The sequence below is a fragment of the Ranitomeya variabilis genome, chromosome 4, assembly GCF_051348905.1.
Source record: "Ranitomeya variabilis isolate aRanVar5 chromosome 4, aRanVar5.hap1, whole genome shotgun sequence".
Classification (NCBI taxonomy): domain Eukaryota; kingdom Metazoa; phylum Chordata; class Amphibia; order Anura; family Dendrobatidae; genus Ranitomeya; species Ranitomeya variabilis.
Genome location: NC_135235.1, coordinates 7,864,527 through 7,889,361, shown reverse-complemented (window position 1 = coordinate 7,889,361; position 24,835 = coordinate 7,864,527). Strand labels below are relative to the sequence as shown.

The window sequence follows — 24,835 nt, the reverse complement described above, 5'->3', positions numbered from 1 at the left end:
GAAACCCCGAATTACAGAAAAACGGGGACACCAAAGTGGCAGAGCTGGCCCGATTATTGAGAGCGAACTCCGCCAATGGCAAAAAAGCAACCCAATCATCCTGGTCAGCAGACACAAAACACCTCAGATATGTCTCCAGGGTCTGATTAATCCGCTCGGTCTGGCCATTCGTCTGAGGATGGAAAGCGGACGAAAAAGATAAATCTATGCCCATCCTAGCACAGAATGCCCGCCAAAATCTAGACACGAATTGGGTCCCTCTGTCAGAAACGATATTCTCAGGAATACCATGCAAACGAACAACATTTTGAAAAAACAGAGGAACCAACTCGGAAGAAGAAGGTAACTTGGGCAGAGGAACCAAATGGACCATCTTAGAAAAACGGTCACACACCACCCAGATGACAGACATCTTCTGAGAAACAGGCAGATCTGAAATAAAATCCATCGAGATGTGCGTCCAAGGCCTCTTAGGAATAGGCAAGGGCAACAATAATCCACTAGCCCGAGAACAACAAGGCTTGGCCCGAGCACAAACGTCACAAGACTGCACAAAGCCTCGCACATCTCGTGACAGGGAAGGCCACCAGAAGGACCTTGCCACCAAATCCCTGGTACCAAAAATGCCAGGATGACCTGCCAACGCAGAAGAATGAACCTCAGAGATGACTCTACTGGTCCAATCATCAGGAACAAACAGTTTATCAGGTGGGCAACGATCCGGTCTATCCGCCTGAAACTCCTGCAAGGCCCGCCGCAGGTCTGGAGAAACGGCTGACAATACCACTCCATCCTTAAGGATACCTGTGGGCTCAGAGTTACCAGGCGAGTCAGGCTCAAAACTCCTAGAAAGGGCATCCGCCTTAACATTCTTAGAACCCGGTAGGTACGACACCACAAAATTAAACCGAGAGAAAAATAATGACCAGCGCGCCTGTCTAGGATTCAGGCGCCTGGCGGTCTCAAGATAAATCAAATTTTTGTGGTCAGTCAATACCACCACCTGATGTCTGGCCCCCTCAAGCCAATGGCGCCACTCCTCAAAAGCCCACTTCATGGCCAAAAGCTCCCGATTCCCAACATCATAATTCCGCTCAGCGGGCGAAAATTTACGGGAAAAGAAGGCACAAGGCCTCATCACGGAGCAGTCAGAACTTTTCTGCGACAACACTGCCCCAGCTCCGATCTCAGAAGCGTCGACCTCAACCTGAAAAGGTAGAGCAACATCAGGCTGACGCAACACAGGGGCAGAGGAAAAACGGCGCTTAAGCTCCCGAAAGGCCTCCACAGCATCAGGGGACCAATCAGCAACATCAGCACCCTTCTTAGTCAAATCGGTCAATGGTTTAGCAATATCCGAAAAACCAGCAATAAATCGACGATAAAAGTTAGCAAAGCCCAAAAATTTCTGAAGACTCTTAAGAGAAGAGGGCTGCGTCCAATCACAAATAGCTTGAACCTTGACAGGATCCATTTCAATGGAAGAGGGGGAAAAAATATATCCCAAAAAGGAAATCCTCTGTACCCCAAAAACACACTTAGAACCCTTCACACACAAAGAATTAGACCGCAAAACCTGGAAAACCCTCCTGACTTGCTGGACATGAGAGTCCCAGTCATCCGAAAAAATCAGAATATCATCCAGATACACAATCATAAATTTATCCAAATAATCGCGAAAAATATCATGCATAAAGGACTGGAAAACTGACGGAGCATTAGAAAGACCAAAAGGCATCACTAAATACTCAAAGTGGCCCTCGGGCGTATTAAATGCGGTTTTCCACTCATCCCCCTGCCTGATTCGCACCAAATTATACGCCCCACGAAGGTCAATCTTAGAGAACCACTTGGCCCCCTTTATGCGAGCAAACAAATCAGTCAGCAACGGCAATGGGTATTGATATTTAACAGTGATTTTATTCAAAAGCCGATAATCAATACATGGTCTCAAAGAGCCGTCTTTTTTTGACACAAAGAAAAAACCGGCTCCTAAGGGAGATGACGATGGACGAATATGTCCCTTTTCCAAGGACTCCTTTATATATTCTCGCATAGCAGCATGTTCAGGCACAGACAGATTAAATAAACGACCCTTTGGGTATTTACTACCCGGGATCAAGTCTATGGCACAATCGCACTCCCGGTGCGGAGGTAGTGAACCAACCTTGGGTTCTTCAAAAACGTCACGATAGTCAGACAGGAACTCAGGAATTTCAGAGGGAATAGATGATGAAATGGAAACCACAGGTACATCCCCATGAGCCCCCTTACATCCCCAGCTCAACACAGACATAGCTCTCCAGTCGAGGACTGGGTTGTGAGATTGCAGCCAAGGCAATCCTAGTACCAAATCATCATGTAGATTATACAGCACCAGAAAGCGAATAATCTCCTGGTGATCCGGATTAATACGCATAGTTACTTGTGTCCAGTATTGTGGTTTATTATTAGCCAATGGGGTGGAGTCAATCCCCTTCAGAGGAATAGGAGTCTCCAAAGGCTCTAAATCATACCCACAGCGTTTGGCAAAGGACCAATCCATAAGACTCAAAGCGGCGCCAGAGTCGACATAGGCGTCCGTGGTAATAGATGACAAAGAGCAAATCAGGGTCACAGATAGAATAAATTTAGACGGTAAGGTGCAAATGGAAACAGATTTACCAAGCTTTTTAGTGCGCTTAGAGCATGCTGATATAACATGAGTAGAATCACCACAATAGAAACACAACCCATTTTTCCGTCTAAAATTCTGCCGCTCGCTTCGGGACAGAATTCTATCACACTGCATACTCTCTGGCGACTTCTCAGTGGACACCGCCAGATGGTGCACTGGTTTGCGCTCCCGCAAACGCCTATCGATCTGAATAGCCATTGTCATGGACTCATTCAGACCCGCAGGCACAGGGAACCCCACCATAACATCCTTAATGGCATCAGAGAGACCCTCTCTGAAAGTCGCCGCCAGGGCGCACTCATTCCACTGAGTAAGCACAGACCATTTACGGAATCTTTGGCAGTAAATTTCCGCTTCATCTTGCCCCTGAGATAGGGACATCAAAGTTTTTTCTGCCTGAAGCTCCAAATGAGGTTCGTCATAAAGCAAGCCCAAGGCCAGAAAAAACGCATCCACATTGAGCAACGCAGGATCCCCTGGTGTCAATGAAAAAGCCCAGTCTTGAGGGTCGCCCCGGAGCAAGGAAATCACAATCCTGACCTGCTGTGCAGGGTCTCCGGCAGAGCGAGATTTCAGGGACAAAAATAATTTGCAATTATTTCGAAAATTCTGAAACCCGGATCTATTCCCCGAGAAAAATTCCGGCAAAGGAATTCTCGGCTCAGATACAGGTGCATGACAAACAAAATCTTGCAAATTTTGTACCTTCGTGGCGAGATTATTCAAACCTGCAGTTACACTCTGAAGATCCATTACAAACAGGTGGACACAGAGCCATTCAAGGGTTAAGAGGAGGTAAGAAGCAGCTAGACAGCAATTAAGGGCTAGGCAGCAAAACTCTGAGGGGGAAAAAAAAAAAAAAAAAATTTCCCTTCAACACTTCTTTTTCTCCTGCTTCAGCCCAAACAATTAACACTTTGAAGGCCGGTCAAACTGTCATGATCTCAATGGCAAGAGAACATAGCATAAGCATATATAGGAACTAGCTCTTGGAAGATGGGAACTGAGCTGACCATGAACTAAACCTAACGCACAACTAGCAGTGGCCGGGTAGCATGCCTACGTTGATTCTAGATGCCCAGCACCAGCCGGAGGACTAAATAAAACTAGCAGAGGAAAATATTAGTCCTAGCTCACCTCTAGAGAAATACCCCGAAAGGAGACAGAGGCCCCCCACATGTATTGGCGGTGAGTTGAGATGAAATAACAAACGTAGTATGAAAATAGGTTTAGCAAATTTGAGGTCCACTTACTACATAGCAGAAGACAGAAAGGACACTTTCATGGTCAGCTGAAAAGCCTATCAAAAACACCATCCAGAAATTACTTTAAAACTCTGGCATTAACTCATAACACCAGAGTGGCAATTCCTGTTCACAAGAGCTTTCCAGACACAGTAACGAAACTTCAGCTGTGAACTGGAACAAAAATGCAAAAACAAACATGGACAAGAGTCCAACTTATCTAGTAGTTGTCTAGCAAAAACAAACATGGACAAGAGTCCAACTTATCTAGTAGTTGTCTAGGAGCAGGAACAAGCACAGAGAGGCTTCTGATAACATTGTTGACCGGCAAGCAACTAACAGAGCAGCAAGGTTATATAGCGACTCCCACATCTTGATGGGAACAGGTGAACAGAGAAGATGAAGACACCAGTTCAATTCCACCAGTAGCCACCGGGGGAGCCCAGAATCCAAATTCACAACACCCTGGACTGCGGCAGGAGACTTCAGTAAATGGTATATAGATGCTGGACTCAGGGACGAGACACTAGAAAATGTGGTACAGACCCCAGACTCAGGAGGAGGCTCTAGAAAATGAGGTGTAGACCCCAGACTCAGAAGGAGGCTCTAGAAAATGAGGTGTAGACCCCAGACTCAGGCAGAAGACTCTAGAAAATGGGGTAGATTTCCCAAACTCAGACAGGAGACTCTAAATAATGGGGTATAGACCTTGGACTCAAGAAGGATATTCTAGAAATATGGGTATAGACCCTGGAATTGGACAAGGAACAATTTAAGAATGGGGTAGAAATCACAAACTGGGGCAGGAGACCCTTGAAAATGACATAGAGTCCCCAGAATAAGGAAGGAGACACTAGAAAATAGTTTATAGACCCTGGACTTTGGCAGGAAACACTAGAAAATATGGTCTAGCTGCCAGACTCAGATAGGATACTCTAGTAAATGGAGTATAGACGCTGGACTTGGGCAGGAGACACTAGAAAATATGGTCTAGCTGCTAGTCTCAGGCAGGATACTCTAGTAAATCGAGTATAGACGCTGGACTTGGGCAGGAGACACTAGAAAATGGAACATAGACTGTTGTGAATTTACCTTTTGGCTCCCTCTAGTGGCTACTAGTGTTTTTACTCTGGGTATGTCTTTCATCCCTTGTATGCTCACCTGGGTCGTTAGGTCAGGGGTGTTGCTATATTAGCTCCCTGGACCTTCAGTTCAATGCCTGGCAACTTTGATATCAGAGCTAATCTGTAGTGCTCTTGTCTACTGATCCTGGTTCCTGCTTGATTAAGCTAAGTCTGCTTTCTTGCTTTTTGCTATTGTTTTTGTTTGCATTTTTGTCCAGCTTGTACATAATCTGTATCCTATCCTTGCTGGAAGCTCTAGGGAGGCTGGAGTTCTCCCCCCGGGCCGTTAGACGGTTCGGGGGTTCTTGAATCTCCAGTGTGGATTTTTGTAGGGTTTTTGTTGACCATATAAGTTATCTTACTACATTCTGCTATTAGTGAGTGGGCCTCTCTTTGCTAAACCTAGTTCATCTCTGTGTTTGTCATTTCCTCTTACCTCACCGTTATTATTTGTGGGGGGCTTGTATCCAACTTTTGGGGTCTATTCTCTGGAGGCAAGAGAGGTCTTTGTTTTCCTCTTCTAGGGGTAGTTAGTCCTCCGGCTGGCGCGAGACATCTAGCGACCAACGTAGGCATGTTCCCCGGGTACTTCTAGTGTTGGCGTTAGGAGTAGATATATGGTCGACCCAGTTACCACTGCCCTATGAGCTGGATTTTTGTACTTCGCAGACTTGCTGATATCTCTGAGACCCTCGCCATTGGGGTCATAACAGTTTGCCAGGCCAGTATTAAATGTTAAATGCATTGCAGAAGCGGGATTATAAGAAAGAAAGTTCTGAGTTTTTTTTTCTCTCTCTCATTTTTTTTTTCTTTTCCCCTTTTCCTCTGAGTGGCTTGTGATTGCTGCAGACATGAATGTCCAGACCTTGATTACAAGTGTGGACCAGCTGGCTACTCGTGTGCAGGGCATACAAGATTATGTTATCAGAAATCCTATGTCAGAACCTAAGATACCGATTCCTGAACTGTTTTCCGGAGACCGATTTAAGTTTAGAAATTTCAGGAATAATTGTAAATTGTTTTTGTCCCTGAGACCCTGTTCCTCTGGAGACTCCGCTCAGCAAGTGAAGATTGTTATTTCTTTTTTACGGGGCGACCCTCAGGATTGGGCTTTCTCGCTGGCGCCAGGAGATCCGGCATTGGCTGATATTGATGCGTTTTTTCTGGCGCTCGGTTTGCTTTATGAGGAACCCAATCTTGAGATTCAGGCAGAAAAAGCCTTGCTGGCTATGTCTCAGGGCCAGGACGAGGCTGAAGTGTATTGCCAAAAATTTCGGAAATGGTCCGTGCTGACCCAGTGGAACGAGTGTGCATTGGCTGCAAATTTTAGAAATGGTCTTTCTGAAGCCATTAAGAATGTGATGGTGGGTTTTCCCATTCCCACAGGTCTGAATGATTCTATGGCCCTGGCTATTCAAATCGACCGGCGGTTGCGGGAGCGCAAAACCGCAAATTCCCTCATGGTGTTGTCTGAACAGGCACCTGAATTAATGCAATGTGATAGAATCCTGACTAGAAATGAGCGGAAAATTCATAGACGCCAGAATGGCTTGTGTTACTACTGTGGTGATTCTACACATGTTATCTCAGCATGCTCTAAACGTCTTATTAAGGTTGTTAGTCCGGTCGCCATTGGTAATTTGCAACCTAAATTTATTCTATCTGTAACTTTGATTTGCTCACTGTCATCGTATCCTGTCATGGCGTTTGTGGACTCAGGTGCGGCCCTGAGCCTTATGGATCTGTCATTTGCCAAGCGCTGCGGATTTGTTCTTGAGCCATTGGAAAATCCTATCCCTCTTAGGGGTATTGATTCTACGCCATTGGCAAAAAATAAACCGCAGTTTTGGACACAGGTTACCATGTGCATGACTCCCGAACATCGGGAGGTGATACGTTTTCTTGTTCTGCATAAAATGCATGATTTGGTTGTTTTGGGTTTGCCATGGTTACAGACCCATAATCCAGTCTTGGACTGGAAGGCTATGTCAGTGTCAAGTTGGGGTTGCCATGGAATTCATGGAGATTCCCTGCCCTTGTCTATTGCTTCTTCTACGCCTTCGGAAGTTCCGGTGTATTTGTCTGATTATCAGGATGTCTTCAGCGAGTCTAAGTCCAGTGCACTGCCTCCTCATAGGGAATGTGACTGTGCAATAGATTTGATCCCTGGCAGTAAGTTTCCTAAGGGGAGACTGTTTAATCTGTCGGTACCTGAACATACCGCGATGCGTTCATATATCAAGGAGTCTCTTGAGAAGGGGCATATCCGTCCTTCTTCTTCCCCTCTTGGTGCGGGATTCTTTTTTGTGGCCAAAAAGGACGGATCTTTGAGGCCTTGTATTGACTATCGGCTTTTAAATAAGATCACTGTCAAATTTCAGTATCCTTTGCCGTTGTTGTCAGATTTGTTTGCCCGGATTAAAGGTGCCAAGTGGTTCACCAAGATAGACCTTCGTGGTGCGTACAACCTTGTGCGCATTAGGCAGGGCGATGAATGGAAAACCGCATTCAATACGCCCGAAGGTCATTTTGAGTACTTGGTGATGCCTTTTGGGCTCTCTAATGCACCTTCAGTTTTTCAGTCCTTCATGCATGACATTTTCCGGAAGTATCTGGATAAATTTTTGATTGTTTATCTGGATGATATTCTGGTTTTTTCTGATGATTGGGACTCGCATGTGGAGCAGGTCAGGATGGTTTTTGAGATTTTGCGTGAAAATTCTTTGTTTGTAAAAAGCTCAAAGTGTCTCTTTGGTGTACAGAAGGTTCCCTTTTTGGGGTTCATTTTTTCCCCTTCTGCTGTGGAGATGGATCCAGTCAAGGTCCGAGCTATTCATGATTGGACTCAACCCTCGTCAGTTAAGAGTCTTCAGAAGTTCTTGGGTTTTGCTAACTTCTACCGTCGTTTTATCGCAAATTTCTCTAGCGTTGTTAAACCGCTGACGGATATGACCAAGAAAGGCTCTGATGTAGCTAACTGGGCTCCTGCTGCCGTGGAGGCTTTCCAGGAGTTGAAACGCCGGTTTACTTCGGCGCCTGTTTTGTGCCAGCCTGACGTCTCACTTCCCTTTCAGGTTGAGGTGGATGCTTCGGAGATTGGGGCAGGGGCCGTTTTGTCGCAGAGAGGCCCTGGTTGCTCTACTATGAGACCTTGTGCCTTTTTCTCTAGGAAGTTTTCGCCGGCAGAGCGAAATTATGATGTGGGCAATCGGGAGTTATTGGCCATGAAGTGGGCATTTGAGGAGTGGCGTCATTGGCTCGAGGGTGCTAAGCATCGGGTGGTGGTCTTGACTGATCACAAAAATTTGATGTATCTCGAGTCTGCTAAACGCCTGAATCCTAGACAGGCCCGCTGGTCATTGTTTTTCTCCCGTTTTGACTTTGTGGTCTCGTATTTACCAGGTTCTAAGAATGTGAAGGCCGATGCTCTGTCTAGGAGCTTTGTGCCTGATGCTCCTGGAGTCGCTGAACCTGAGGGTATTCTTAAGGAAGGAGTTATCTTGTCAGCGATTTCTCCAGATCTGCGACGTGTGTTGCAGAGATTTCAGGCTGATAGGCCTGACTCTTGTCCACCTGACAGATTGTTTGTGCCTGCTAAATGGACCAGCAGAGTCATTTCCGAGGTTCATTCCTCAGTGTTGGCAGGGCACCCGGGAATTTTTGGCACCAGAGATCTGGTGGCCAGGTCCTTTTGGTGGCCTTCCTTGTCAAGGGATGTGCGGTCATTTGTGCAGTCCTGCGGTACTTGTGCTCGAGCTAAGCCTTGCTGTTCTCGTGCCAGCGGGTTGCTCTTGCCCTTGCCTGTCCCGAAGAGACCTTGGACACACATCTCTATGGATTTCATTTCGGATCTTCCGGTGTCTAAAGGCATGTCTGTCATCTGGGTGATATGTGATCGTTTCTCCAAGATGGTCCATCTGGTTCCTTTGCCTAAGCTGCCTTCCTCTGCTGATCTGGTTCCTGTGTTCTTCCAGAACGTGGTTCGTTTGCACGGCATTCCTGAGAATATTGTGTCGGACAGAGGATCCCAGTTTGTTTCCAGGTTCTGGCGATCCTTTTGTGGTAGGATGGGCATTGATTTGTCGTTTTCGTCCGCTTTTCATCCACAGACTAACGGACAAACGGAACGAACTAATCAGACTCTGGAGGCGTATTTGAGGTGTTTTGTCTCTTCTGATCAGGATGATTGGGTGACCTTCTTGCCGTTGGCTGAATTTGCCCTTAATAATCGGGCTAGTTCTGCCACCTTGGTTTCGCCATTTTTCTGCAACTCCAGTTTCCATCCTCGTTTTTCCTCGGGACATGTGGAGCCTTCTGACTGTCCTGGAGTGGATTCTGTGGTGGATAGGTTGCAGCGGATCTGGAATCATGTGGTGGACAACTTGAAGTTGTCACAGGAGAAGGCTCAGCGTTTTGCCAATCGCCGCCGCGGTGTGGGTCCCCGACTTCGTGTTGGGGATTTGGTATGGCTGTCTTCTCGATTTGTTCCTATGAAGGTCTCCTCTCCCAAATTTAAGCCTCGATTCATTGGTCCTTACAAGATATTGGAGATCCTTAATCCTGTATCCTTTCGCCTGGATCTTCCGGTGTCGTTTGCCATTCACAACGTATTTCATAGGTCCTTGTTGCGGCGGTACGTTGTGCCTGTGGTTCCTTCTGCTGAGCCTCCTGCTCCGGTGTTGGTTGTGGGCGAGTTGGAGTACGTGGTGGAGAAGATCTTAGATTCTCGTCTCTCCAGGCGGAGGCTTCAGTACCTGGTCAAGTGGAAGGGCTATGGTCAGGAGGATAATTCCTGGGTGGTCGCCTCTGATGTGCATGCGGCCGATTTAGTTTGCGCCTTTCACGCCGCTCATCCTGATCGCCCTGGTGGTCTTGGTGAGGGTTCGGTGACCCCTCACTAAGGGGGGGGTACTGTTGTGAATTTACCTTTTGGCTCCCTCTAGTGGCTACTAGTGTTTTTACTCTGGGTATGTCTTTCATCCCTTGTATGCTCACCTGGGTCGTTAGGTCAGGGGTGTTGCTATATTAGCTCCCTGGACCTTCAGTTCAATGCCTGGCAACTTTGATATCAGAGCTAATCTGTAGTGCTCTTGTCTACTGATCCTGGTTCCTGCTTGATTAAGCTAAGGCTGCTTTCTTGCTTTTTGCTATTGTTTTTGTTTGCATTTTTGTCCAGCTTGTACATAATCTGTATCCTATCCTTGCTGGAAGCTCTAGGGAGGCTGGAGTTCTCCCCCCGGGCCGTTAGACGGTTCGGGGGTTCTTGAATCTCCAGTGTGGATTTTTGTAGGGTTTTTGTTGACCATATAAGTTATCTTACTACATTCTGCTATTAGTGAGTGGGCCTCTCTTTGCTAAACCTAGTTCATCTCTGTGTTTGTCATTTCCTCTTACCTCACCGTTATTATTTGTGGGGGGCTTGTATCCAACTTTTGGGGTCTATTCTCTGGAGGCAAGAGAGGTCTTTGTTTTCCTCTTCTAGGGGTAGTTAGTCCTCCGGCTGGCGCGAGACATCTAGCGACCAACGTAGGCATGTTCCCCGGCTACTTCTAGTGTTGGCGTTAGGAGTAGATATATGGTCAACCCAGTTACCACTGCCCTATGAGCTGGATTTTTGTACTTCGCAGACTTGCTGATATCTCTGAGACCCTCGCCATTGGGGTCATAACAATAGACCATGGACTCAAGCAGGAATTACTAGAAAATAGGGTATAGATGCCAGATTCAGGCAGGAGACTCTAGAAAAGGGTTAATAGACACTGAACTCAGGCAGGAAACACTAGAAAATGTGGTAGATACCTCAGACTCAGGCAGGAGACTCTAGAAAATGGGATACAGAATCAGGAAGGAGACATTAGCAAATGGGGTATACATCCTGGACTCGGGGTAAGACACTAAAAAATGTGGTATAGACCCCAAACTCGAGCATTAAATACTAGAAAATGCGGTATATACTCCGGACTCAGGCAGGAGACTCTAGAAAATGGGGACGAGACCCTGGACTTGGACAGGAGACTGTAGATAATGGAGTATTGACCCCAGACTCAGGCAGAAAACACTAGAAAATGGAGTATAGACCCCGGACTCAGGGAGAAGACACTAGAAAATGGGGTATAGACCCTGGACTCGGACAAAAGACTCCAGAATATAGGGTATATGCAGCGCCCCAGAGTCCTGGTCGTTGCACTACTGTGGCTCCGCCGCTAAGGGGGGCTATGGTACGTCTGATGGCACTGAAGGAGTTCATCTGACCAGGTATCACATACACCAATACATTTCACAGTCGGGCCTCCAGGGGGAGCTAAGGGTTCTATTCATTAGGCCACTCCTCACATACTGGTAAAACTGGGGGTCAGGCAGGAAGTTAGAGAGAGAGCTGACTGGGTTGGAACCAGGCAACACCTTGTGGCAGAGGGTGTTGTGGGGGAAGATTCAGAGGGGTCCCTGTCAGGTTTGGGACCCTGACAGAGGCCTGGCAACGAGAAAGAAGGTTACGGGACCGTGCCTGCACAGTATAGCGGCGGTGCCCTAAGGAAGGACGAGAAGCGAGATTTATTGTGCTGAGTGAGAAACGAGATCAAAGCAAGAAGGAGAATACCAGTAGGAGTCGTGCTGGAAGACCGAGGCAACATCCTACTGAGGCGCAAACAACCGGTGGCCGGAACGCCGAGGGAGTATTTCTATATATAGCTCCAGGCAATACTTCAAACCAACGGCAGGACAGTCAGTCACAGGCGGGCTGTCTCACCCAAATCACCTAAGAAGACATAGGGGGCAACCTGTGGAGAGGGGCGACTCTAGGGTCCCTGAAGAGCTCCGAGCCTATCCGTCATACGGGTGCGTCCCAACCGTAACATCAGGGAGGGACGGATTAGCAGAACATCATCTAATCGAGTTGTGAGGGAACATCAGAAACAGACACAACAGTTGTGGGGACTATCCCGTAAGCACATCAGGGGAGGACCACAACACATAGCGCTAGCAGGAAGGCACAGATTTCCACCTGCAAAGGGAACTCTGGAGGTGCCATCGGACCGGCCGGACTTGCGCAGCCTGGTTGACCGTATTCCAGACTGAGGACCCTGAAGCCTTCAGTAAAGAGGTAAAGAGACTGCAACCTGGTCTCCTCGTTATTTACTGCACCGCACCACCACCACCATCCACTTCTATCATTGTGCGCCCCTCAGCAGGGTCACGGACCGGGTCTAGCCACCGTGACAACCCCAGAGCAGAGACTCAAAGGCCCGGTACCGGGTACCCCTCGGCCCTGCGGCAGTGGGGGCGCTACAAACTTGGCGTCACGAACAGGATCTACTTAAGCCTGAAGAATCAGGTTATGTGTGCCTTGGAACTGTGATTTACTGTGCTTGGACTGTACTTTATTGCAAAGACTGTGGATTGTCACTTGCCGCCAAAAGTTCACGCCAAAACCGCCGCCATTACAGCGCTAAGGAGAGCGCAGGAGAAGAAGAAGGGCGTGGAAGTGGGCGTGAACAAGCTGAAGAGCGCGAAAGACAATGGCCGCCCAGTCTAAATATCTCGGCCCCTTGAGGACGTGTCCGTCAGCAGCCGAGATCCGCCTCCTGATCCTCAATGGTGGGCAGAGACAGAGAAAACGAAACCGCCCACGAAGGAGAGAGCGGGAAAAGGATCAGGAAGAAGGAGTGAGCCACATGGAGGACGTCATGGCCAGCCGCCCGGAGCCGGAGCGTGGGGTCGGAGCCGAGGACTCCCCCAGCTACCCGGAGAGGCACCGCAGCCAGACCTCCACAGTTGACGCTGACCTCCTGCAGACCGGAGCGGATGAGCTGATCCACCAACTCCTGCGGACGCAGCTGAGCACTGAGGCTGGGTGGAAGAAGACCATCATCGGGAGCCTCACCAGACACCTGTCAGCAGCCTCGTCTGGTCCGGAGCAAGAAAGAAGTTCCAGCGCTCCGAAGCCAGAAAGCAAGGCTCTACCGAAAAGCGAAATGCTGCAAACGGAGATGACAACGCCGCAACGCAAGGCCCTGCAACCAGCGTTCCAGATTCCAGCGGAGACAGAGCAGATCGGCACCGGAGGGACCGCATCTGAAGCAGGTATGAAGGACGACCCTGCCCTGACGACCGACACCACTCCAGTGACTGCTAGTGCCACAACTGCTGACTCCATTCCAGTGACTGATCTTGCAGCAGCCGCTACCTCTGCTGCAGCAAATGCCCATACTCAAGCTGCGCAGATCTCCATCGCTGCGCATGATTTAACCGTACATGAAAGACGGATTAACGGCATTTGTCCAGCACTGGGTGTAACCCTGGACCTCACTTTTCCCAGGCCAAGAAGGGTTAAGTGCCAGGTGCAGCCCTGGAAGCCATCCAACTAAACCTCGGAAACCTGAACATGTACATAGTTAATTGTTTTCACCGTTTTGCTGCTAAAACCCGTCTAGGGTTACTCTTAAAGGGATCCCTTTGTTGACCCGGGATCCCTATTGTTTTTGTTTGTTTTCTACTTTTTGCACCAGTTATCAAGAACTGCTGAATCATGAACAATGCATGATACAAACTCCTTGTATATAGTTTGCACCTTCTTAAAGGTGCTCTCTACTGGTTTTACATAAAAGACGGACTCTTTGTGAAGATACGGTTCTTGGAACCTGCAATGGAGTCCTTGCTGCATACGGACTTGCAGCTTGAGAAGTTGCACTACCTCATAGAGACTTGGTCCCCTCTTAAAGGGGATGTTTACATCTTGCACTTATGTACAGCGTTGCCTTAAGAAAGTTAGATGGCAATAATGTCTTGAAAGAAAAAGTAATGATGCTAATATGAAGAAGTTATATGTATGAAGAAGTTATATGTAGCCAACTAGTTGATTGTAAGAAATGTTTGATAATGTGTTAGAGAATGAGGACAGGAAGTGAACCCGTAGGGGTTAGTAGTGAGTCCTCCTAGGAGCCATATAGAGATGGCTCAGTGCTCTTAAACTGAAAGAAAAATGATATGTTCTATACTGTGTATAGTAGTGGAAGGACAGTAGGCTCGGGCGGAAAGGAGCGGTCCTGTAACAGAAAGGAGAGGCAGTAGGTCTGGAGCGGTTAGGACAGGCGGTCCTGCAGATTTAAAGAAGGAGAATGCATAAAAGTTAATTAGCCTTATATGTGATATAAGAAGGTCTTTAGTGGATTTAGCGAGTACGTCCTTAAAGGCAAAGTTGGATTATTGTTCAAAAGTTTTGCACTTAGTAGAATACCCGGTTGGGTAAGAAAAGTTATTTATAGTCAAGTTATTTAAAAGTATTTAACCATGTTTGTAACGTTCAAGTGTCCTCACCTCCCATAAAGGGAAGCTCTGTTAAAAAGTTTACTTGTACTTGCATTTTCAAAATTGTATGTCTTTTTGCTGACATGTATTGTTGTTTTCTTCCCAGTCCAGGAGTACTGGATTTAACCGGGGGGGAGTGCAGCGCCCCAGAGTCCTGGTCGTTGCAGTACTGTGGCTCCGCCGCTAAGGGGGGCTATGGTACGTCTGATGGCACTGAAGGAGTTCATCTGACCAGGTATCACATACACCAATACATTTCACAGTTGGGCCTCCAGGGGGAGCTAAGGGTACTATTCATTAGGCCACTCCTCACATACTGGTAAAACTGGGGGTCAGGCAGGAAGTTAGAGAGAAAGCTGACTGGGTTGGAACCAGGCAACACCTTGTGGCAGAGGGTGTTGTGGGGGAAGATTCGGTAGGGTCCCTGTCAGGTTTGGGAGCCTGACAGAGGCCTGGCAACGAGAAAGAAGGTTACGGAACCGTGCCTGCACAGTATAACGGCGGTGCCCTAAGGAAGGACGAGAAGCGAGATTTATTGTGCTGAGTGAGAAACGAGATCAAAGCAAGAAGGAGAATACCAGTAGGAGTCGTGCTGTAAGACCGAGGCAACATCCTACTGAGGCGCATTTCTATATATAGCTCCAGGCAATACTTCAAACCAACGGCAGGACAGTCAGTTACAGGAGGGCTGTCTCACCCAAATCACCTAAGAAGACATAGGGGGCAACCTGTGGAGAGGGGCGACTCTAGGGTCCCGGAAGAGCTCCGAGCCTATCCGTCATACGGGTGCGTCCCAACCGTAACATCAGGGAGGGACGGATTAGCAGAACATCATCTAATCGAGTTGTGAGGGAACATCAGAAACAGACACAACAGTTGTGAGGACTATCCCGTAAGCACAGCAGGGGAGGACCACAACACATAGCGCTAGCAGGAAGGCACAGATTTCCACCTGCAAAGGGAACTCTGGAGGTGCCATCGGACCGGCCGGATTTGCGCAGCCTGGTTGACCGTATTCCGGACTGAGGACCCTGAAGCCTTCAGTAAAGAGGTAAAGAGACTGCAACCTGGTGTCCTCGTTATTTACTGCACCGCACCACCACCACCATCCACATCTATTACTGTACGCCCCTCAGCAGGGTCACGGACCGGGTCTAGCCACCGTGACAACCCCAGAGCAGAGACTCAGAGGCCCGGTACCGGGTACCCCTCGGCCCTGCGGCAGTGGGGGCGCTACATATAGACCCAGGGAACACTTTAAAAATAGTGTAGAGATCACAATCTCGGGCAGGAGACACTACAAAATGGGGTATAGACATCGAACTTAGACAGAAAACACTATAAAATGGTGTAGAGACCCCAAAATAAGGAAGGAAATGTTAGAAAATGTGGTACAGACCCCGGACTTGGGAGGAGATACTAGAAAATGGTGTGCAGACCCCAGACTCAGACAGTAAACGCTAGAAAATGGGGTAGATGCCCCAAACTCAGGCACAAGACTGTGAATAATGGGGTATAGACCCTGGACTCGAGAAGGAAATTCTAGAAAATGTGGTATAGACCCCAAACTCAGGCGGGAGACACTCAATAATGGTGTAGAGACCCCAGAATAAGGAGGAAGACACTAGAAAATGAGGTATAGACAGGCAGAATACTCTAGTAAATTGGATAAAGATGCTGGACTTGGGCAAGTAACATTAGAAAATGGTGTATAGACCCTAGACTTGGCAGGAGACTCTGGAAAATGTGGTTAAGACCCCAGATTCAGGCAAGAGATTCTAGAAGATCAGAGTAGGCAAAATAGAATTCAGCAAGGAGAGGGCATTGTACACTAAATTATAACTTTTATTTGTATCCCATAAAATTATAATATAAAGTCAACCATTGACTTACAACCAAAACAGTGTATAAAGTGCTAGTGCTCAATTTAACCAGTGCTCAGAATAAAAAGTCGTTTGAGCTTACCAATTTCCATCGTAGGCTTTTGATGCAGGAGCAGGAAAAACGATGGTGGTGGGAGAAGGGGGAAGTCTATTTTCCTCTATCATTCCCTGTTGTGCCCTTACATAGATCCTGCCATCACAAGTATAGACCTGCTAAATTTTCCCCATAAGAAGTATATAGCCTCCCTACTCGGTTTCTCCTATGCGGGAGGCACATCATGGGAGATTAATAGGTATAGGGATATATATAAGAATAGGAATCTTGCAGCGGCAAGTAGTACCGTGTTGGGTCTGACAAGTTGTGTCAGTTCCCATATATGAGAGTTGAACCCTGAACATTAGTGAGATCAAACCAATTTTTATTTTGAGCACTGGTTATATTGAGCACTAGCACTTTATACTCTGTTTTGGTTGTTTGTCAATGGTTGGTTGTCAATAGTTGGCTTTATGTTATAATTTTATAGGATACAAATAAAAGTTGTATTTTAGTGTACTACGCCCTCTCCTTGCTGATTTCCAAGAGACTCTAGGACAGCGGTCCCCAACCTTTCTCACCTTGAGAGTCACATTCATCTCTGAGACATGGTCGCGAGCCACATCCAGGTCTACCCACCACTGTGGTGACACTCAGAGCCCACCGTTGCCGATATTATGACTGCTAAAGCTTGTCAACCAAGACCTTGTGACTCCCTCCCTTGTAGGCAGTATAATTACATCTAAAAGGCTCCCACTTCACCCTCATTTGGTATTCTCATATCAAGCATACCCTTCACACTATAGTGTCCAGATTCAAGCCCCCTGTAACTAACAGTATCATCCTATCTCCAGGTCACTTTATTTTTCTTCCCCTCACCACAAGTATATGCATATCCAGATCTACTTTTCTACGCAGGACTACTCATAAAAGTCATCATCTATAGATCTTCTCCTCATAGCTGGTTGCTAAACCTGATGCTAGTGCAGCCTAGAGCCACACATCTTGTGCCGACAAAGCAGCCACATGTTGAGGAACCCTGCTCTAGAAAATGGGGCATAGACCCTGAATCCGGCAGGAGACACTACAAAACGTATGGGGTGACAGGCCAGCACTGAATCTCCTGTAACACTTGTAGATGAAACTGGAGAGGAACAAATAATTTTGGGAAAGGACAAGTGTCAGGGTATAACCCATGAGATTTTCAGATCTACTTAACAAGATCTTAGTCTCCGCTCAGGCAGAATGGGGACTTGTTCTGAGCCTCCAGTTTGGGATGGGCACAAACGTACAAGATGGAGCGTTGACATTAATGTTCTTGGTACCTGGTCTGAACGTCACCACAAAGTCGCATGTGTTGTGTATAAATATGTGATTCTTCAGAATTTGTATTAGTCTTTGCCTGATGAAGAGACCCGAGTAGTCTCGAAAGCTTGCAATTTGTTACCATCTTTTCAGTTAGCCATTAAAAGGTATCAACCACTGAGGACTCTCAATTCTAAATATTTTTCATAGTAAATTAGTAATTCTGCTACATACAGATGATCGGGCCGATCGGGCCGATCGGGTTATGGCAGCTTCTAATCTCCCATGGAGACTATTGAAGCATGCAAAAAGTAATAATATAAAAAAATAAAGAAAAATAACAGTTCAAATCACCCCCCTTTTGCCCCAAAATAAAACAATAAAAAATATATATATACACATATTTGGTATTGCTGCGTTCAGCATCGCCTAATCTATCAATATAAAAAAAGAATTAACCCGATCGCTAAACGGTGTAATGAGAAAAAAGTCAAAACACCAGAATTATGTTTTTTGGTCGCCGCAACATTGCATTAAAATGCAATAACGGGCGATCAAAAGATCGTATTCACACCAAAATGGTATCAATAAAAAAGTCAGATCGGCGCACAAAAAATAAGCCCTCAGGCAACCCAAGATCACGAAAAATGGAGACGCTGCACCCTACGGGTATTGGAAAATGGCGTAATTTTTTTTAAACAAATTTTTGCATTCACCACTAAAATAAAAAAGAACCTAGACATGTTTGGTGTCTATGACCTCGTTAACGACTTGAAGAATCATAGTGGCAGGTATTTTTTTTTTTGTAAAAAAAAAAACATCTGTGGGATTGCACTTTTTTGCAATTTGACCACACTTGGAATTTCTTTTCCTGCTTTCCAGTACACAATATGTTAAAATGAATGGTGTCTTTCAAAAGTACAACTTGTCCTGCAACAAACAAGCCTTCACATGGCCATATTGAGGGACAAATAAAAAGTTATGTCTCTGGGAAGACAGGGAGCAAAGAACGAAAATGCAAAAACTGAAATACCCATGGTCGTTAAGGGGTTAATATCGGCTCGCAGCTTTCTACTTAGCCTTTACTGGTTATTAACAAGGGGGGGGGGGGGGCAAAACCAGCAAAAACTATTAATATCAGCAGCGAGCTGTTCTTAATACGCTTAGATATTGGCCCCCTCCCAGACTAATAACACCAGCCCTCAACTGCCTTAGAAATGGCGCATCCATTAGATGCACGAACTGTCACGGAGCCACCTCTCAGCGTATCTGGGATACAGTTACTGACAGCTCAGTCATCCAACCTGGTACAGGGGAGTGCTGATGCTGTCAGTTTGTTGATTGACAACTCGACTATCCAATCTGAAACTGGGAGGCGTTGGCTATCTCAGAGTGTTCATTATCCCAGGTGATTGCCATGCTACTTAACTGAGCTGCTTCTCCAGACCTCTGACAGATGTACATCCACCTTGTCAGGTTTGAGGTGCCTGTGCCTTGAGTTTTGTTGCATGACTTTGGACTTCGTTTTGACCATCCGTCTGTTTAACCCCTTCTGCTCTGATCCGTTGTCCTCCTGGTACTCTGGCCTCGGAAAGTTATCAGTGCACGCTTTTGTCTCTTCTTTCTGTTATTGAGGCGCCCTCCTGGCTCTTAACCTTGGCCTCCTTGACCACTCTGACTCACGGCTTGGTGGTGAGATGTGACTAGCCGCCCCCACTCTTCCCTCTTACCCTGGTGCTGTAGAAAGTGGGATAAGCAAGGCACATACTTTTTATCATGTAGTTTGGGTTTTTGTGTTCAATATGTATTTTAATTTTTCAATTTCTTTTGAACTCAGAGACTTGCGTCCATCTGTCAGATACGAGCCCTCGTCCGGAATCACTGTGACTATCGCTCTGCAAATGTCAACTAATGCGTGGGTGATGTGATGTGTGCGGCATAGGGTCATTCACACCTGAGGGGATCAGTGTCGGGGTAAGCAGAGTGAGGTCAGGACTTCATCAGCTCTCTCGGAAGATATAAAACTGCTGATGGCGCTTTCTCCACCACCTCCATGAGTCACACGGTGGCCTCCGGTGCGTCCAGTCTCTTCTCAGACAATAAACTTATATTGGGGAGATTGAAGGAAATCGGACAAGTGTCTGTCAGTCCCTGAGATTACCCAGAGGTGTGAACGGCTCCATAGACTACGATACGTACAAGCCTCATCTGTGAGGTGTGAACGGCCCCATAGACTACGATACGTACGAGCCTCATCTGTGAGGTGTGAACGGCCCCATAGACTACGATACGTACGAGCCTCATCTGTGAGGTGTGAACGGCCCCATAGACTACGATACGTACGAGCCTCATCTGTGAGGTGTGAACGGCCCCATAGACTACGATACGTACGAGCCTCATCTGTGAGGTGTGAACGGCCCCATAGACTACGATACGTACGAGCCTCATCTGTGAGGTGTGAACGGCCCCATAGACTACGATACGTAGGAGCCTCATCTGTGAGGTGTGAACGGCCCCATAGACTACGATACGTACGAGCCTCATCTGTGAGGTGTGAACGGCCCCATAGACTACGATACGTACGTGCCTCATCTGTGAGGTGTGAACGGCCCCATAGACTACGATACGTAGGAGCCTCATCTGTGAGGTGTGAACGGCCCCATAGACTATGATACGTACGAGCCTCATCTGTGAGGTGTGAACGGCTCCATAGACTACGATACGTACGAGCCTCATCTGTGAGGTGTGAACGGCCCCATAGACTACGATACGTACAAGCCTCATCTGTGAGGTGTGAACGGCCCCATAGACTACGATACGTAGGAGCCTCATCTGTGAGGTGTGAACGGCCCCATAGACTACGATACGTAGGAGCCTCATCTGTGAGGTGTGAACGGCCCCATAGACTACGATACGTACGAGCCTCATCTGTGAGGTGTGAACGGCCCCATAGACTACGATTCGTAGGAGCCTCATCTGTGAGGTGTGAACGGCCCCATAGACTACGATACGTACGAGCCTCATCTGTGAGGTGTGAAAAGCCCCATAGACTACGATACGTACGAGCCTCATCTGTGAGGTGTGAACGGCCCCATAGACTACGATACGTACGAGCCTCATCTGTGAGGTGTGAATGGCCCCATAGACTACGATACGTACGAGCCTCATCTGTGAGGTGTGAACGGCCCCATAGACTACGATACGTACGAGCCTCATCTGTGAAGTGTGAACGGCCCCATAGACTATGATACGTACGAGCCTCATCTGTGAGGTGTGAATGGCCCCATAGACTACGATACGTACGAGCCTCATCTGTGAGGTGTGAACGGCCCCATAGACTACGATACGTACGAGCCTCATCTGTGAGGTGTGAATGGCCCCATAGACTACGATACGTACGAGCCTCATCTGTGAGGTGTGAACGGCCCCATAGACTACGATACATACGAGCCTCATCTGTGAGGTGTGAATGGCCCCATAGACTACGATACGTAGGAGCCTCATCTGTGAGGTGTGAACGGCCCCATAGACTACGATACGTACGAGCCTCATCTGTGAGGTGTGAACGGCCCCATAGACTACGATACGTACGAGCCTCATCTGTGAGGTGTGAACGGCCCCATAGACTACGATACATACGAGCCTCATCTGTGAGGTGTGAACGGCCCCATAGACTATGATACGTACGGGCCTCATCTGTGAGGTGTGAACGGCCCCATAGACTACGATACGTACGAGCCTCATCTGTGAGGTGTGAACGGCCTCATAGACTACGATACGTACGAGCCTCATCTGTGAGGTGTGAACGGCCCCATAGACTACGATACGTAGGAGCCTCATCTGTGAGGTGTGAACGGCCCCATAGACTATGATACGTACGGGCCTCATCTGTGAGGTGTGAACGGCCCCATAGACTACGATACATACGAGCCTCATCTGTGAGGTGTGAACGGCCCCATAGACTACGATATGTACGAGTCTCATCTGTGAGGTGTGAACGGCCCCATAGACTACGATACGTACGAGCCTCATCTGTGAGGTGTGAACGGCCCCATAGACTACGATACGTACGAGTCTCATCTGTGAGGTGTGAACGGCCCCATAGACTACGATACGTACGAGCCTCATCTGTGAGGTGTGAACGGCTCCATAGACTACGATACGTACGAGCCTCATCTGTGAGGTGTGAACGGCCCCATAGACTACGATACGTACGAGCCTCATCTGTGAGGTGTGAACGGCCCCATAGACTACGATACGTACGAGCCTCATCTGTGAGGTGTGAACGGCCCCATAGACTACGATACGTACGAGCCTCATCTGTGAGGTGTGAACGGCTCCATAGACTACGATACGTACGAGCCTCATCTGTGAGGTGTGAATGGCCCCATAGACTACGATACGTACGAGCCTCATCTGTGAGGTGTGAACGGCTCCATAGACTACGATACGTACGAGCCTCATCTGTGAGGTGTGAACGGCCCCATAGACTATGATACGTACGAGCCCCTCTGTGAGGTGTGAAAAGCCCCATAGACTACGATACGTACAAGCCTCATCTGTGAGGTGTGAACGGCCCCATAGACTACGATACGTACGAGCCTCATCTGTGAGGTGTGAACGGCCGCATAGACTACGATACGTACGAGCCTCATCTGTGAGGTGTGAACGGCCCCATAGACTACGATACATACGAGCCTCATCTGTGAGGTGTGAACGGCCTCATAGACTACTATACCTACGGGCCTCATCTGTGAGGTGTGAACGGCCCCATAGACTACGATACGTAGGAGCCTCATCTGTGAGGTGTGAACGGCCCCATAGACTACGATACGTAGGAGCCTCATCTGTGAGGTGTGAATGGCCCCATAGACTATGATACGTACGAGCCTCATCTGTGAGGTGTGAACGGCCCCATAGACTACGATACGTAGGAGCCTCATCTGTGAGGTGTGAACGGCCCCATAGACTACGATACGTACGAGCCTCATCTGTGAGGTGTGAACGGCCCCATAGACTACGATACGTAGGAGCCTCATCTGTGAGGTGTGAATGGCCCCATAGACTATGATACGTACGAGCCTCATCTGTGAGGTGTGAACGGCCCCATAGACTACGATACGTACGAGCCTCATCTGTAGAAAACTGTGTGTGAACAATGCCTAATGTGTGCATATATCAATGTATAAAGGCAACCTCTATCTATTTACAGATGATCGCCACCATCATCATCTTCATGTCCATCTCTGCAGCCGTATGGGGTAAAGTAACAAAGCGAGCGGATGCCAGTCCCCTGCGTATACCCTGTATATAGACGCCCTGTGCATTGCCTGTATGTAACCTGTGCACAAACCCACATGATAGATATATATATATATATATATATATATATATATTATAGCGTAGCGCCTACTACGTGTCTTGGGGGACACTCGCTTGGCACGGGATTAATGCACTCAGGCACGGTTTTCTATCAAAAACACAGTCTCTTAGGTTTATTTCGCACAACATATTCCACATCCACAGGAACTTAGTAACAGCTTGAACAGTATCTGGACATATTCAACTTTACCACAGTTCGTCTCTGACCCCGGTCAGCATTACACACGGTTTTCAGACCGTTACCCATTGGCAACCTTCACGGGTTCCTGGACACCCCTTGGCCTCAGAGGTGCCCCACACACAATGTCTCTCTCTTCTTTCACTCTGACCCTGGTCAGTACAACACGGATCTCCATCCTTTACCTGTTGGTGCCGTACAGGTTCTCAGATACCTCTCTTCTTCAGAGGCATCCTTCAAACATTCTCACTCTGTCTTTCCTTTTCTCTGACCCCGGTCAGTACAACATGAATCTCCATTCGTTACCTGCCATTGCTGCACAGGTTCTCGGATACCTCTCTTCACTAGAGGCATCCTTCCGACATTCTCACTCTGACCCCGGTCAGTACAACACGGATCTCCATCCATTCCACAGTCTGGTCTGTGCGAGGTCCAGAGCCCCCACCATGTGCTCTTCAGGGAGCCGACACTCCCAACACATGGGGCTCTCTCCAGGACCTTCCAGAACAGACCATTCAGATCCACACTCAGAGCCCATGTGACCAAACCTCAGTCACATTATATGGAACTAACCACTCCCCTAGATGGGAGTGTGTTTGGCTAGTCTGACCCCCCCCCATCTCTCAGAACCAGCCCTGCCAATCTCCCTAGCTAAACAACACACACAATTCACTTGTCATCATCATCATCCTTGCTTCAGACTGACAGTGCAGAGTGTCTCCCTCTGCGACACACACACCGGCCATTCACCATAATGCCGGACTTTGACTCATCACCACACTTATATCTGCGATTGCCATGCATTCCTATGGCCTCCATACGCCTCTATGCACACTCTGGGAAGCTCATACAGCGCCCCCTACCTACAACATAGGTCACTATACTACAATATATATATATATATATATATATATATATATATATATATATATATATATATTAATATTTATATACAGTTTAAACCAGAAGCTTCCATCCACTATATTAAGACACATCTGCAGGTTTTTCTCAATATCTGACATGAAATCATTTCCCATTTTAGGGCGATTAGGATTACCATAATTATTGATATTTGCCAAATGTCAGAATAATGACACAGAGAATGCAAAATCAGAAGTTTCCATCCATTTCATTAGTATTTGGTGCCATTGCCCTTACACTGAATGACTTGAGTCAGAAGTTTGGGATCTCCTTCCACAAGCTTCTCGCAATAGTTGGTCGGAACCTGGGCCCATTCCTCCTGACAAAACTGGTGTAACTGACCCAGGTTTGTAGGTCCCTTGCTCGAACCGGCCTTTTCAGCTTTGCCCATAAATCTTCAATAGGATTGAGATCAGGGCTTTGTTGAGACATTGATTTTGTTATCCTGAAGCCACTCTGTTCCCATTTTGGCAGTATGCTTCGAGTCATTGTCCATTTGGAAGACCCATTACCGCCCAAGCTTTAACTTCATAGTTGAAGTCTTGAGATGTTATTTCAGTATTGCCACATGCTCTTCTTTTCTCATGATGCCATCTATTTTGTAAAGTGCACCAGTCCCTCCTGCAGCAAAACAACCCCACTCCATAATGCTGCCATCACCGTGTTTCACAGTTGGGATGGTGTTCTTAGGCTTCCAAGCTTCTCCCTTTTTCCTCCAAACGTAACAATGGTCATTATGCCCAAAAAGTTCAGTTTTAGTTTCATCAGACCACAGGACATG

The 24,835-nt window shown here is 47.5% G+C and overlaps 1 protein-coding gene across 4 annotated transcripts in view; it reads left to right on the top strand.

Moving 5' to 3' along the window:
• Positions 1-24,835, top strand: part of LOC143768313 (pancreatic lipase-related protein 2-like) — a 131,988-nt gene that overhangs the window by 2,746 nt on the left and 104,407 nt on the right. For 2 of the 4 annotated variants that reach the window (XM_077257004.1, XM_077257006.1), the window contains exons 2-3: positions 19,411-19,456; positions 22,786-22,834. The exons of the other annotated variants lie outside the window; for them this stretch is intronic. In XM_077257004.1, the coding sequence (XP_077113119.1) occupies positions 22,786-22,834 (49 nt within the window). In that variant the 5' untranslated portion in view covers positions 19,411-19,456. The remainder of the gene's footprint in view (positions 1-19,410; positions 19,457-22,785; positions 22,835-24,835) is intronic. 4 annotated transcript variants of the gene reach the window in all.